Here is a 14,769-nt window from a genome sequence, read left to right as displayed (position 1 = left end):
TGGTATCTCGGCAAAAAGACCTTAAAGTTCACTCACATAGGCCAGAATTCTCCCAAGCCGCCCGCCACTGGAATTTTAGTGGGCAGATTGTGGAGAATGTGAAACGCCATTGAAGGTCAGAGCATATACTGGCAAGAGCCACCCATGCTGGCTTTTAGACCAGCATGGGTGGAGAATACTGCCCATAATCTTACCTTTGACCATAGTTTTGCCAAGGCAACAGATTCTGCCTGAAGATGCCCATGTGGATCAAAAGTGCACTTTAAGTTGAAATTTGCATTTGTTCATTTGAATGATCAACTACTTCTTTACTTCGATAGTTAAATAGGTTAACATTCTCCCTTATCTTCCTCCTCAGCCACAGTAAAGTGTGAGAAACTTCTTTCTCACAAGGATTGTAACTATCCGACCAGCTGCTTCAGTCACTTTGCCTCCTTTTCCTAGTCCGCCAGATGAAATTTCCTTCAAGTTTCCCTGTTGTATCGTTACCCAGTTTCTCGCCAGTATACGCTCATACTCTCCCTGTGTATATCTTGTTTATAATACCCACCACCTGCTGCCTTGACCCTATGCTCACTATTCTGCTGACCACCGTGGTCCTCGTGCCATCTGATATTCAGGTACTTTTCTTCTCTTTCAAATATATACCCTCACAAATCCCCACATCAAAAAAACCCTTGACCTCCACAAATTTGCAAGCCAACCCCACCTCCAACTTCCCTTTCCTCCTCAGTTCTTGAGTGTATTGATGGCTCTCCAATTCCTGTCCATCTTCCCTGAAAGCCCATGGTTCAATCCCTCCCATCATGTTTCCACCCTGACATAGAACCAAAACAGCAGTCACCAAAGTCACAAATGCCATGGCTGTGAAAAGATAATCTATCCTTCCTCATCCTTGTCAGCCTGTCTACAGCCTTTGACACAGTTAACCACACCAGCCTCATCCAGTATCTCTTTACTGTCGTCCCACTGTGGGAGGGGCACTGGATTCAACAGGTTCCTTTCTCTATCTGATCGTAGCCAGAGATTCATTTATCTCTGTAATCTTCTCCGGTCTCTCAAACCCACAATATCTGTGCTCATCTAATTCTGGCCTCTTGCGAATCCCCAATTTTAAGTGCCCCATCAATGGTGCCTGCCTTGTCTCTAAGCACTGGAATTTCCTCCCTTTACTTCTCCACTCTATACCTCCTTGTTCTTTTAATGTCTAATATCTCGTTCTAATGCCTAATATCTCCTTGTGTGATTTGATGTCAAGAGCCTTGGGGCATTATACTACATTAAAGATGTTGTATAAATACAGGTTGTTGTGTTAGCCTTTTAAAATAATTTGTAGATATTATTTTTGATTTCAGTCTAAGTGCTGTTTAAATAAATTTTAACTGGGGAGCTGTTTAACTCTGAGCTTGATAGCTTTGTCCAACTTAGCATTCAAAATATGTTTTACGTGTTTTATGTTGGCAAATGATTGTGAAAATAATATTTTATAATTTCCGAATTAAATAAAATTTAGAGTACAAACCTAATACCCTTTTAACCAGTTTGCATAAGCTATGACATCAGGAAGTACATAGTCATTAATCTGCTTATACAAGAAGGGTCCAACTCATTGTTTATTGAACTACATGTGTTTTACTTAACTTCCAGTAGTTCAAGAAACTTTTTTTATAACCCTTCCTAAGAAAGGAAAGGTCTCACTTAAACTGTTCCTCCCAAAGTAATTTTCTGATACATTGAGATTGAGGTAGTAATCAGCTTGCTAAAGAGCACAAGTGATCACAATAACCTAGAAGAACCATAGCTACATGCAGGTCTTTCACAATTCTTCAATGCTCTATTCACAAAAATTGTTTTCTAGTTGACCTTAAAGTTTATTTATTAGTCACAAGTAAGGCTTACATTAACACTGCAATGAAGTTACTGTGAAATTTCCCTAGTCGCCACACTCCGCCGCCTGTTTGGGTCAATGCACCTAACCAGCACACCTTTTGGAATGTGGGAGAAAACCGGAGCACCCGGAGAAAGCCCACACAGACACGTGGAGAATATGCAAACTCCACACAGACAGTGACCCAAGCCAGGAATCAAACCCGGGATCCCTGGTGCTGTGAGGCAGCAGTGTTAACCACTGTGCTATTGTGCTGCCCTGATAACAGCACGCCACATGGGGCATCTGTAAAACAATTGAGAGGCAGTGTAAGAGCAAATGTTTTTAAACCCGCGGCTGGATTTTCAGTGCAAGAACTTGGGTGAATTCTAGGTCCCAATCTGGCTCCCAAGCTACTGCAGTCTCACTTGTAAAGTAGGCCTAATTTTCAAGAGGTGACCCTGCCACCTATTTAGTGTCTCTTGGCATTGGGAGCCGCCTCCCTGGTGCCAGTGGCAAAGGACCACCATGTTTGGATGGCTGTGATGCCAATTTAAGCAGGCACCCAACGCAGAAGTAGGAGACATGCAGAGGTCTTGTATGACAAGGTAGAACCAGAACTCGTGCTAGTTGACTGCACAGATCTGTTTAAAAGGCCACGACAAATGAAATTATTCAGGTTCTACAGCTAACATGATAAATTTGCACTGAGTGCACAAGACTGCTTGCATTCACTCAAAACTTTCAAAATTTCAACCTGTTCTGTGCTGCTTTTGCAACAAGCTCCTTAAGAGGCTGTTAACTGGTGTCACATGCCTTCCCCGCTCCCTGCCTCTCGCAAGCCCTTTGAAAATTTGGAATTGTCCCTGTTGATTCAAAATTTCAAGACTATTTCTGGTACCACAACTTACAAAGCGTGCTTACAGCTGTTCCCATATTAAAAACCCATGCATCCAATGTCAAACCTCTTGCTTGGAGACGTGTAGAGCAACCCAAACGGTAGTTCATTGTTAGGGCCAGATTTTTGTGGTGTCACCACTAAAAATAGTGGGCAGACTTTGAATGCAGACGTCTTGATCCCATTTCTGAGATATCCCATTTTTGCTGGTATGGTAAAGGGGTGAGGCAGGAATCACATGGGAGAGAAATTCAAACTCAACCGGGCAATTTGAATTCAGTGCTATGTTCAAATGGGCCCATTTTGGCTACTGAAAGAGTTTTAACTCTCAATGTAGGAGTCATAAATTGATAGAATAAACTTAAACACTCTTGAAGGTCTGCTTAATTGTAACGAACTGAAGGCTTTTAAATCGCCTACTCTTCAAACTGTAGAAAGGAACTGGCAGAATATATCAGTGATTTTTTTTCTTTTTTAAAAAAAACTGTTGGTTGCTTTTATTGACAGGTCAGCTGGTATAGCATCTTTTTGAGCAGTTTCAAATGTTATTTGCTGACATTTTCCTAAGGGTTATACATTATGAATACTTGGCTGAGTTTCAAACACTACAGTTACACTGGGGTTCCTGCGTTCACAGGTTGACAGCTCAACAAGACAAGTACAAGATTTTAATACATGAACAGACATTTGGTAGTTTCTGTAAGAAATTAACTCTGAGATTTTTAAGCTTTACTTTTGTGAATGGGAATTTTTATCAAGTGAGAGTTATATTAGATTTTAAAAAGCTTATTTTTTTAAGCTCCACAGGGCTGCTGAGGCATGACCATGTGGGTACTGGATGAGTTGGCATTAAGTTGGCATGTGGATAAGAGACTCTGTGAGTGAGTGTGAGCTAGAGGGACTAAAATCTTCCAAAGCAATCTTCCAAAGACTAAGAGAAGTGAGACAGGCATTCCAACCAGCCTGCTTTGACACTTGCCCACCCCTGTGTTCTCCTAGCATCTGTTTCTGGGGTCTTTACGTCTGACTTGATCTCACACACACACACACGGACAGACAGACAGACACACGGCATACATGCACACGCGCACACATGCGCATGCACACGGGCAGACACACACATACACGCGGACAGACAGACACACACATGCACACACATGATTTGGGGCACTTTATTGAGGTGAGTCCAGTGAGACTTGAGCTACCCATCTCAGTGGCCAAAATCTAGTCCTTATGGTCCCAAGCATTTAATAGACCTGTCTGAATACATAGGGAATTAAAATCTTAATGCACTAATCACCTTATGACAATTGCAGGTGGGAACATTGGAGTTGTTGTATGAGGAAAGACTATACTTCATCTAGTTTGCCTTTTGCCATTCTGGCCTTGCATGATGTAACAATAATAGTGTAAAATTAGTGTTGCATAGTTGACTCTTAAAGCTGGAATATTCCATATGAGAAAATGAAGGAAGTTTGGAAAATCGTCAGTACAGCCAAAAGTACAACATGCTGTGAAATGTGATACGATTTAGCAATTACAGATTAAATACTATATCAGTATGATGATCATAAACAGATTGCACAATGTTGGATAACTAAGGATATTGTATACAACACCTGCTGGTCCAAATCCAGTTGTTCGTATGTTGGTCCATAGAAGAATCTTGTTTATACAACCTGGCTCAAATTGGAATTCTGCTTTCCCAAAGAGTGCCCTGCACGTGCCTGATTACACACATGTACCTTTTCATCAGGTGTATGGGTGGTGCTTCCTCACTCTCCACATTTAAATTAGTACCAGGGTTTAAAAAGTACAATGGAGGTTCAGTGGCATGCCTTGCAGTGATGAACCATCAAGATACCCATCAGGATTCTTGAACCGGTTTTGTCCCATGTTGGGATAGGAATTGATTCTGGCTTTCTTCTGGTCGGCCTTGGCTCAGTGCTAACATTTTCACCTGGTAATCAAAAGGCGATGAGTTCATGCCGCACTTCATGTCTGGAACCAAGCCAGTCAAAGGGTAAGATAATGCCAAAGTGAGGAGAACAAAGAATTTGAGGAAATAAAACCAAGGGTGGTTAACAGATGTTTAGATCATGAGGGAACCTGTTAACTTCTAAAAATAAATTTGAACTCCCAGTGATTAACTGATTCGACTATATCACAAGATTTTACCTTTTAAACAAAATCTTTGACTGTCCAAGAATTAAACAAAACAAATCTTATTAAATTAACACTATTTTCCAAACCTTTTAGATTTAAACTGGAAATCTTAAAAGACTGACCACGGTTCTGTTTTTAATTCCATCAAGAATTCCACCTATACTTTTCAGAATCTTGAGGGTTATTGTACCATACTTCTAGAACCAAACAAAGATGTGTACTAGGCAGCTCTGACAATTTTAATTCCTCGTGAATTACAACTTCACATTTTGAGCATGGGTCCTACTTGCAATCCTGTTTAATGACTTTAGTTCAGGAACTGCCAAAATATATCAGCAATGTTTTTTTTAAAAAAACTGGTTGCTTTTATTGACAGGTCAGCTGGTGTAGCATCTTTTTGAGCAGTTTCATTTATTATTTGCTGACATTTTCCTGAAGGCTATACATTATGAATACTTGGCTGAGTTGCTTAACGAGACTACAAGATTTTGATGCATGAAGAGACATTTGGTAGTTTCTGTAAGAAATTAACTACTTGAGATTTTTAAGCTTTACCCGGTTCTTCGTGGCCGCTTTGCTACTTATTTCCTGTTTTCTGTGTTTATCCTGGCTGCTGACAGATACAGTGATAGGACTACATCACAAGATTTCACATTTTAAACAAAATATTTTACTGCACAATAATTAAACAAAACAATTCTTATGAACCCAGTACTATATTATTTAAACAGGAAATAAAAGATGGCATCCTGCCTTTTCTCAATCTTTCAAGCTGACTGCCATTTTTGTGAGAAGAAACACACGCATTAACCCAAAACCAAAGACTGCCTCTCTAATCTATCCCCATGGCAATGTGGCACACCTGGGATGTCCCAGATAGAGGTTCAAATCAATCATCCCCAATTTCCAGATCTGTCCTCTGATTTGAAAAGTATATGGATACTTTAAGATCTTGCATTGTTTACCTTTTGCTTTCAAAACTTTCTTTGATTTGGGATTCGTGTAAATAATTTAAATCTCTTATGAAGATGACTACAGATGTCACATCTCTACTAAAACTCAAAGGGGTTACCTCTTGTTTACTGCTTTCAGACTCCCAACTGTCATACCTTTAAACATGGATCATCGTTTGAATTGCAATAACTCTAGACTTTGTTCGCCAGTTTACCAAACCCAAGTTATTCCACTTCCCAAAACCAAGACTTATAATGCTACAACATGAATCATGAAGTTACATTATTTATAAAAGGAGGGGCTGGTGATGTGGATGATGAGGGATTAGAGGAAGTAGTCAGAAATGGCCTTTACTGCTGTCTAGACAATGAGAGATGGAAAGAGCCAGGCAATGGCTGTGAAAATGTGTAGGAGAGTTTGTATCAGAGGAAAGTGTTCGGTAGGAGTTTAGTGACTTTAGAGGAGTGTGAACAAAGGAGCTGAGATGAAGATTGAAATCACTGAGGATCAGGAGTTGCTCAACTATACTTCTGACTCCACACCTTCTCAATCTCCAAGAACACCTTCTTCCAATGAAATAAGATCACTCAGCCCCAGTCTGTCTCTGTGTTTGCTGCTGAAACCTTTCTCGATGCCTTTGTAACGTCTAGGCTTAACTATTCCATAGGTTTGAGTCCAGCAAAAGAATAATTGAACTAGAAGATTGTCAATTTTGATTTCAACATAATAGTGACATTGCAAGTGTGTGCAAATTGGTGTTATTGAATTTGGAAAGAAAATGAAACAGTTCAAAGCAGCATTGACCAGAGATTCTCCAAAAATAAGTTGTGGAGATGTGATGGGTGTGGGGAGGGTGCACGGACGTCAGAGGCTAAAGAGGGATTGCTCATAGAAGCAACAGCTTTTTTCTTGTATTTTGTGCCGATTCTTCCATATTGGTACTGGAAGAATCGTCCCCAGATAAAGAAGCCTTGTTCAAGTCTTGGGCATGCATGGTCTTTCCAGAGAATCAAAGGGAATGGAACTGTTTGGCATGAAATAAGAAATGATGTTCATAATGAAGGAGCTGTGGTTATGCTGAGAGAGCTATTTACTTCAGGAATAATTGAATAAGGACTAAGAGCTACAAGTTAGTACCTGCTGGTTAAACTTCAGTAACATAAAGAAATTGTCTTTGAAGATCTTCGCAAAGATTTTGTGGCTAAGGACAAAATTTGAACAAGCTGTAACGGATATAAATTGAATATTAATGATGTCAGTTGTAAATTGAAATTTTATGGATTTGATTTTAAAAGGAATTTCAAGCTACACTTATATTGCCAAGCCACCCATTGCTCAGAGCACAGCAGTTCCTTTTTTTATTAAACAAAAAAGCCACTGTCTTTGTGGAAATTTTTCAGCAAACTTCTGGAGTTCAGAGATTTTCATCAAGATGTTCATAAAAAAAAAGTATGATTAATGTTGGTACAAAAATAGCTAATTAGTGGGGAAATATACCAAAAATACACATTGTAATACCAATAAAGACTTATGGAAATCTTTCCAGCCCATCGTTGCGCAGAAAACAATTTCTATGAAAAATGGTTCTCAATGCACATTTACCATATAGAGAATTAATTACATAACTTGTTTCTGTGCTGTAACTTGTATTAGAACTAACCAGAGTGTTTTTTGTTTTAATTCTCTGGACAAACAGAATTCTTAATACAATGTGTTCACTCTTGTTGCATATCCTTCTATCTCTTTTGTTTAAAATTTACTTATTAGTTTCAAATAGGCTTACGTTCACACTGCAATGAAGTTAGTGTGAAAATCCCTTAGTCGCCACACTCTGCCTGTTCGGGTACACTGAGGGAGAATTAAACATGGCCAATGAACCTAACCAGCACGTCTTTGGAGTATGGAAGGAAACCGAGGAAATCCACACAGACACGGGGAGAATGTGCAAACTCACACAGACAGTGGCCCAAGCCAGGAATTGAATCCAGGTCCCTGGTGCTGTGAGGCAGCAGTGCTAATCACTGTGCCACCATGCCGCCCTACATAAACATAAAAGTTGGTATAGCCTCTGCTTGAATCCTGAACTCTGCTGATTTTCCAACAATCTCTCAGATGCATCTTTACAAATAAAAGTGTTTCTCATATTCTGTGACAGAAACCTTTTATATTTAATCTTGTTCCCTTCTTCTTTTAGTCTTCCTAACTACTGGGAACAGTCTGATTCTCCCAATTCTATCCTATTCCTTCATTGTTTTAAGCACCTCTACAAAATTACCTCATAATCTCCTGAATTTCCTGTATACAAAAGTAATCGGCACAAGACAAACATTTCTTAACAAAAAGAATGCAAGTGTTGTACCTTGCCATACTTTGAAACAGCACAATGTTCATTTTGTAATTATTGTGCATTAGGTTTGGAGAGTAATCTTAAAATAATTCCTTTTGTCTTCATAATGCCATGTACAACATCCTCTCTACCCTTGTACCGGTCATCTATTTTTCCTTTCAGATTCCAGACAAAATGAGTAGTAAATGGAAACCATGTGTTGTTTCTAAGTACCTACTAGTTAAAAGCAAAACATGTCCATTGTTATTAAATGAATACCAGACAGGCTGAATCAAACCACATTGGGCATTCAAACTGCTGACCAGCAGGCTAAGTGTGACAATGAAAATTAAATATATATTTTTTAATGCTTGCTAATATTATTCTGCTGGATTTATGATTTATAGTTATCTTGATTCATCTATATATTCCTCTGTTGAATTTTATCACTAAAATGGGTGATAATGGCACATTTAACAAATAATCTGCTGTTGTATAAATGTACTTTACAATATGTTGAGTGTATGCTATTTCTATTTTCAATGCGGCAAAATAAAACTTCAATGACTGCAGTTCAAATAATATGCCAGTTTAAACTGAATGAATAACACGACATTGGAATCTGCTTTTAGCCATAGACATTTCAGAAAATTGAGAATTCCAATTGAAAAAGAACGTACCCCCAATAAACACACTCATGTCATTCAGTGTAACTGGTGGAAGGAAACAGAGATCGTGTTAAATAATCTGTATTTTGCATTTATGGGTATTAGGAATATGGCATAGATTTAAATAAGTTTAATTTTGTGGTTCTGTATTTGAAAGGTTTAATGACTTCAGTTTGGTTTAGATACATGTATAGTATTGAGAGTCTACGATATGAAAGCAAACAGGGTTTAAAGAAAGATGAGTCTGTTCCTTAGCAATGAGGCCACCCTGGATTAGGAAGTATTTTTTAGGCTGGACAGGAGTGGGGAGCTGGTACCAACTGAACTACTGCGGGCACTTGGGGGGAGGATAATAAGCATGCCAATTGATGTAATGACTGTCAATAAATGTTTTTATTTAGATGACATGCTGACTTTATAGATGAATACCTGCTATTTGTTAATGCTGCAGATATGTACGTAATTTAAATTGTATTTTCCGCTTATTGTAGATATTAAGTAATATACTATGTTTTGTATGGAATTTTCAGTAGACGGGATGATTCCTATTGGAGATTGAATTGGGAACATGGGGCAAATGTTTCATTGAAAACCTAGTGATTTACCTGTAATTGCAGCTGTACCTGTAACTGGCATTGCCAAATTTACGCATGGCCAGTGTTCAAAGTTTGTTTATATTAGTGTCACAAGTAGGCTCATGTTAACATTGTAATGAAGTTACTGTGAAATCCCGTAGTTGCCACATTCCAGTGTCTGTTTGAGTACATTGAAGAAGAATTTAACATGGCCAATGCATCTAATCAGCACATTTTTGGACTGTGGGAGAAAACTGGAGCACCCAGAGGGAACCCACGAAGATACAGGGAAAACATGCAGATTCCGCACAGACAGTGACCCAAGCTGGGAATCAAACCCGGGTCCCTGGCGCTGAGAGGCCGCAGTGCGTGTCACACATGCATTAGGTGCTACGTAATAGTGTGTGTGAGATGATGTAATGGCACAGTGGATAACATATCTCCCATTGAGCTGGTAGCTCTGGGTTTGAGACCCACCCCATAACTTGATGACCAAGGTGGTGACAACCTGTCCCAGGAAATTCTGACTATGAGAACAGGGATGAGGACGTCTACTTCATGGGGGAGGTGATGAATGCATGGAATAGTATATGTTATTTAATAAATCCCAATTCTTTCTAAACTTATACATGATTTTAATCTTTTTAAATATTTTATAATGTTTTCCCATCTCTGAGCCTAGCCCATTGTTCATCATCCAATGTCATAAATTATAACCGCTAATGGACCATACAGCCTATAATCACTGTCTACTGTTGAATATCATAAATACAGTGCAACCCGCTCCACTGTCTAACCAACAATCAACAAACCCCACACTCCTAGTTAAAAAAGGGGAACTTGGAAACTTGAAACCAAGGCCGCTTTAGGGCTAAAAGTTGGAAGTGTTACACCATTCTCACTATAGCAACAAAGGTTAGCTTCCCTGCAAAAATAAATAATGAAGGCTACAAAAGACACGATCATTTCACCACACCAATCTCTCTGCAGCCCTCAAAGCTGACGAATGCAGCACTAGAGCACAAAAGGGCAGCCATGACTTACTGGCTGTGAGGAAATTGGAACTGCAAAGGGGAAAGGCATCTCACCCACGTTGTATGGTTAGCACACTGCATTTTTCTTTGGCTGTCTGAGAATTGTGTGTTCTGGAATTGTTCTTTAGGAGCTTGGAGAAATTAAAATCTAACATATATTCTAAAAGATTAGACGAGATTAAAAGCGAGGAATTGTAAACCATGAATACTTATGTCATAAGTAATTTTGAATTATGTGTAGCATGCTAAACTCAATCCCTGATGTATGTTGAGTTAGTAATACCAAGCAGGAAATGGATCTGTCAGGTTAGCAGTTATAGTTGGCCTCGGCAATCCCAGTTTGAGAGGGGAAGAAACATTAGCCAATGTTCTTGTCTCATGAGCTTGCACTTGTATATTGCCTTTGATATAATAAAATGTGTCAAGGCTGCACTTGCATGGAAGAATAAAGAAACACTTGCATTTATGGAATGTCTCGGAGTGCTAAAGCACAGTCACTGTTGTAATGTACATTGAGCAAAAGTTGAAGTGTTAAGACAAAAAAAAAATTGGCTTTAAAGAAACATCTGTAAAGACAGAGTGAGAAGTAGTAAACCAAAGAGAGTTATGAAGGAAATTCTGGAGAGTAGGTCCAAGGTAGCAAATGGCTGTCACGTGGAGAAGCATCAGGAGGTTCAAGGGAAGGGGATGTGCAGGAGACTGGAATTTGAGGACCAAAGAGCAGATGCTATGTTATAAAACTGGAGGAGGTTGTAAAATGGGATGTAATGAGGCCATGAACAAATTATGCAGGATAATATATTTGAGGATAGTATATAGTCAGTGGGATTGGGGGTGATTAAGCTGGAAGTAATGGAATTAACATGGTGTAGAACAGGATACATGTGTGAATTTTGACCACATTTCTTGGTACACATTAACCAAAATTCTGGTTTGTCAGAAACTTCTTGCAATTGTCATTCACTGCTGTATACCAGAAGTTTTATTTAAATGTATAGTGCTGCTTTTCTTGGTCATTGTTACTGGAGCACTTATCAGCAATAACTTTTCTTCCTTTTTACCCTATAGAACGGATATGATACAATTGTAGGAGAGCGTGGAATCAGACTTTCGGGAGGCCAAAAGCAAAGGATTGCTATCGCCAGGGCCCTTGTTATGGATCCTGTGCTGCTGCTGCTTGATGAGGTTAGTTTTAGTTCAAACTTAACAGCTAATATATTTATTTTTATTGCTGCTTTACAATAGTTTTCTGCTTTAGAATTTCAATGGTGAACTGTTCCTAGTGATGTTTTACATTAGTCATATTGTAATACTGCATATGTATGAAATATTGAACATTTTCTACTATATGCCATGTTCTGAAATAATTATAAGCCTTTAAAAAAGATGGTGGCAATCTGCTTCCATGTTAACTCTCTTAGGGAGGATAGTGCAAGGTATTCACCTATTTCTGATTCAATCACAGTTTGAGTTCTGCAACTGCCAAAGATAATAGCCTGAAAAGCTTGTTCAACCCGCAATGACAGTGATATTCATCCACCCAATCTGTCAATAGCTTGGTATTAACCACAGTTTTCATCCTAATTAGTGCCAATGTGCAAGAGAACAAACTAGTCCATTATTAACAAATCCAAATCCTGGGCAGTGTAGAGGGACTTTTGCTCCACATCCAACTTGTAGTGTGCAAGATCTGATTATACTTGATGCTGAAAGTTCATTGTGCAAAAACTTCATCTGGTTTATTAATTCACTAGCTTGTCTGTTTCTTTTTTTTACACACAAAACCAAAATTCGTGAAAAGAACATTAACAAATCTGACCACTGCATCTCCTGCAAACATCACCTTGTCAATCAAAGAAATTCCCCAAAATTTTATTTAAGTTTTATTCAATATCATGATTTCTGTTATGATGACCCAGATCTTTAGGTCATACAACTGTTGGAGACCAGATGTAGTTCCCCAAGATGCACTTCCGGGCGCTGCAAAGGTCCCAGTGCAATTGCGTGGAAAGTCTGAAATTCCAATGGGCAATTCCCATACTCCTCTGGACCCTGCAAAAAAAGAAAAGTCTCTGGGCAGGATCTACCAGCTTCACTCACCCCAAGACCGGAAAATCCTACCCAAGGTCAATGGACCTTTGCATAGTCCATGTCCCACCCACTATGATTTCTGTGATGGATGGGATGGGAAAATTCCATCTGACTCTGAGTTGCTGCAGTTAAAAATTAGAAATTGATGATAGCTATACCAAATGGACGCATGCAGTGAATTATGAGACTGTAATTGGAGGAGGCAATGGTGTAATGGTAATGGACTACTGAAACATTAATCCAGAGGCCAAGACTAATGCTCTGGGATTATAGGCTCAAATTTCATCACATGCTAGTGGAATTTAAATCCAATTAATAAAATCTGGAATTAAATGTTAGGCTCAAATAGTGACCATTGTCAATTGCCACAGAGATCCACAAAATCAGTACTGTCCTTTAGCGAAGGAAATCTACCATCCTTGCCAGGCCTAGCTTGCATGTAGCTCCAGTTCCACAGCAATGTGGTTGACCCTTACTTGTCTTCTGAAATGGCCTGGCAAGCCACTCAGTTCAAGAGCAATTAAGGATTGGCAAAAGTGTTGGCCTTGCCAGTGATGCTCACACCCCATGAAAGAATAATTGTAAAAGAGAATCTAATTTTGGGTTCAGTGACCTGAACAATGAAAACAGAGCTTAGTCAGTGTGTGTCAGTCTAGGAAACCTGAGATTAGATTACTGCCTTAAACTTGCAAATATCTGTTATCAATTCTAATATATAGATGTAATGAATCTTCATTTAAAATTCTACTTTCATGGTCATCCTTTTCATTTATGCAGAAGCGTCCAAATGATGATATTCAACAATTATGTTTCATAGCATAAAACACCCAATTTTTTTTATATCATTAGAACCCAAAGACACGTTTTGTCAAGTAACAGACCTGGCAGTTTGCTATTTATTTTATGGAAAATCATAGTGTGAATTTGGCAGGATGGGGGAGGGGCTGAAATAGCAGTTGTATTCCCCACACCCCGGCTTTGATAAAGGCCGCCTTGTGTCACTGCAGTGGCTTTAACAAGCAGAACGTGATCTGCTGACACTGCAGGCGTATCCACAAAGAAGGTCGTTGGTGACCAGATCCATGCGAGTCCTGGGCTGGTGGGGGATCGGGCACTGCAGCGAGGAGCTGTGAGGTGACAGGCTTTGGAGGCACAAAAGGGGGTATTATCCCCAGAGGGGGTGCTTCAGATGTTAACACGGAGGTACCCCACCTTCGTTCCCATCATTTCACCAATTTTAGTGAAAAAAGCAGTCTTCCAACTCTTGCCTGCCTGCCACTGCCCAACACAGTGTGGAAGCAGATTGAAGTCATTAATTGCCACTCAGGCAGTTAAGAGCTTCAGTAAGATTAACTAGAAGGCAGGCTAGTAGCTGCCTGACCCTGCAATCCACCACACTCCATGCCCTTATCCCTATACCCCCACCCACCTTCTTACTTCCCCCAGTATTATGGGACCAGGTCAAGGAGTGGGCAGGAAAGTGATGATCTTTCCATTTGTCAAATTTCACATGCCCACTTCCTCCGGCCAAAAACATGCGTGGAAGGGGGCCATAAAATTAAGCCCCTTTGAAAAGTTTGCTGACACAACATTAAACTATGTTAAAGAGTAATTGTATTCTTATTTATTGTTCCTTATGCAAAATAGGATCTTTTCTGTCCAATTATTTTGGTAATTAAATCATTTAGTTTCTATAAGGATTAAATAGTTCAAATGTGTTAAATCAATTTAATTGTACTTTTTAAAAAATTTCTGCTTGTTTTATGACCCACAAAAGGGCAGCACTGCTGTCTCACTGTGCCAGGAATTTGGGTTCAATTCCAGCCTCAGATCACTGTCTGTGTGGAGTTTGCATGTTCTCTCCGTATCTGCGCAGGTTTCCTCCAGATGTTCCGGTTTCCTCCCACACTCCGAAGATGTGTGGGTTGGGTGGATTGGCCATGCTAAATTGCCCCTTAGTGTTATGGCGATTAGCAGGTTAAATACATGGGTTACGGGAAAGGGCCTGGGTGGGATTGGTGGTGTGTACATGATGGGCTGAATGGCCTCCTTTTGCACTGTAGGGATTCTGTAATTCAGTGTGCATTTTTACTGTCGGTACAGGTTACAAACCAGTTCCAACCTGCCAATGTATCATACTGTCATTTATAATTTCATTCATACAGCTGTATAATCTCACACTTATAGATA

The 14,769-nt window shown here is 39.5% G+C and overlaps 1 protein-coding gene across 3 annotated transcripts in view; it reads left to right on the top strand.

The window, feature by feature from the left end:
• Positions 1-14,769, top strand: part of LOC145355826 (ABC transporter B family member 1-like) — a 178,973-nt gene that overhangs the window by 128,874 nt on the left and 35,330 nt on the right. For all 3 annotated transcript variants that reach the window (XM_080208229.1, XM_080208228.1, XM_080208231.1), the window contains one exon: positions 11,557-11,673. In XM_080208229.1, the coding sequence (XP_080064355.1) occupies positions 11,557-11,673 (117 nt within the window). The remainder of the gene's footprint in view (positions 1-11,556; positions 11,674-14,769) is intronic.

The sequence above is a fragment of the Carcharhinus amblyrhynchos genome, chromosome 20 (assembly GCF_965287045.1).
Source record: "Carcharhinus amblyrhynchos chromosome 20, sCarAmb.v2.hapA, whole genome shotgun sequence".
Lineage (NCBI taxonomy): Eukaryota > Metazoa > Chordata > Chondrichthyes > Carcharhiniformes > Carcharhinidae > Carcharhinus > Carcharhinus amblyrhynchos.
The sequence above is the reverse complement of the archived record's forward strand: the minus strand, read 5'-3'. Positions and strand labels throughout refer to the sequence as shown.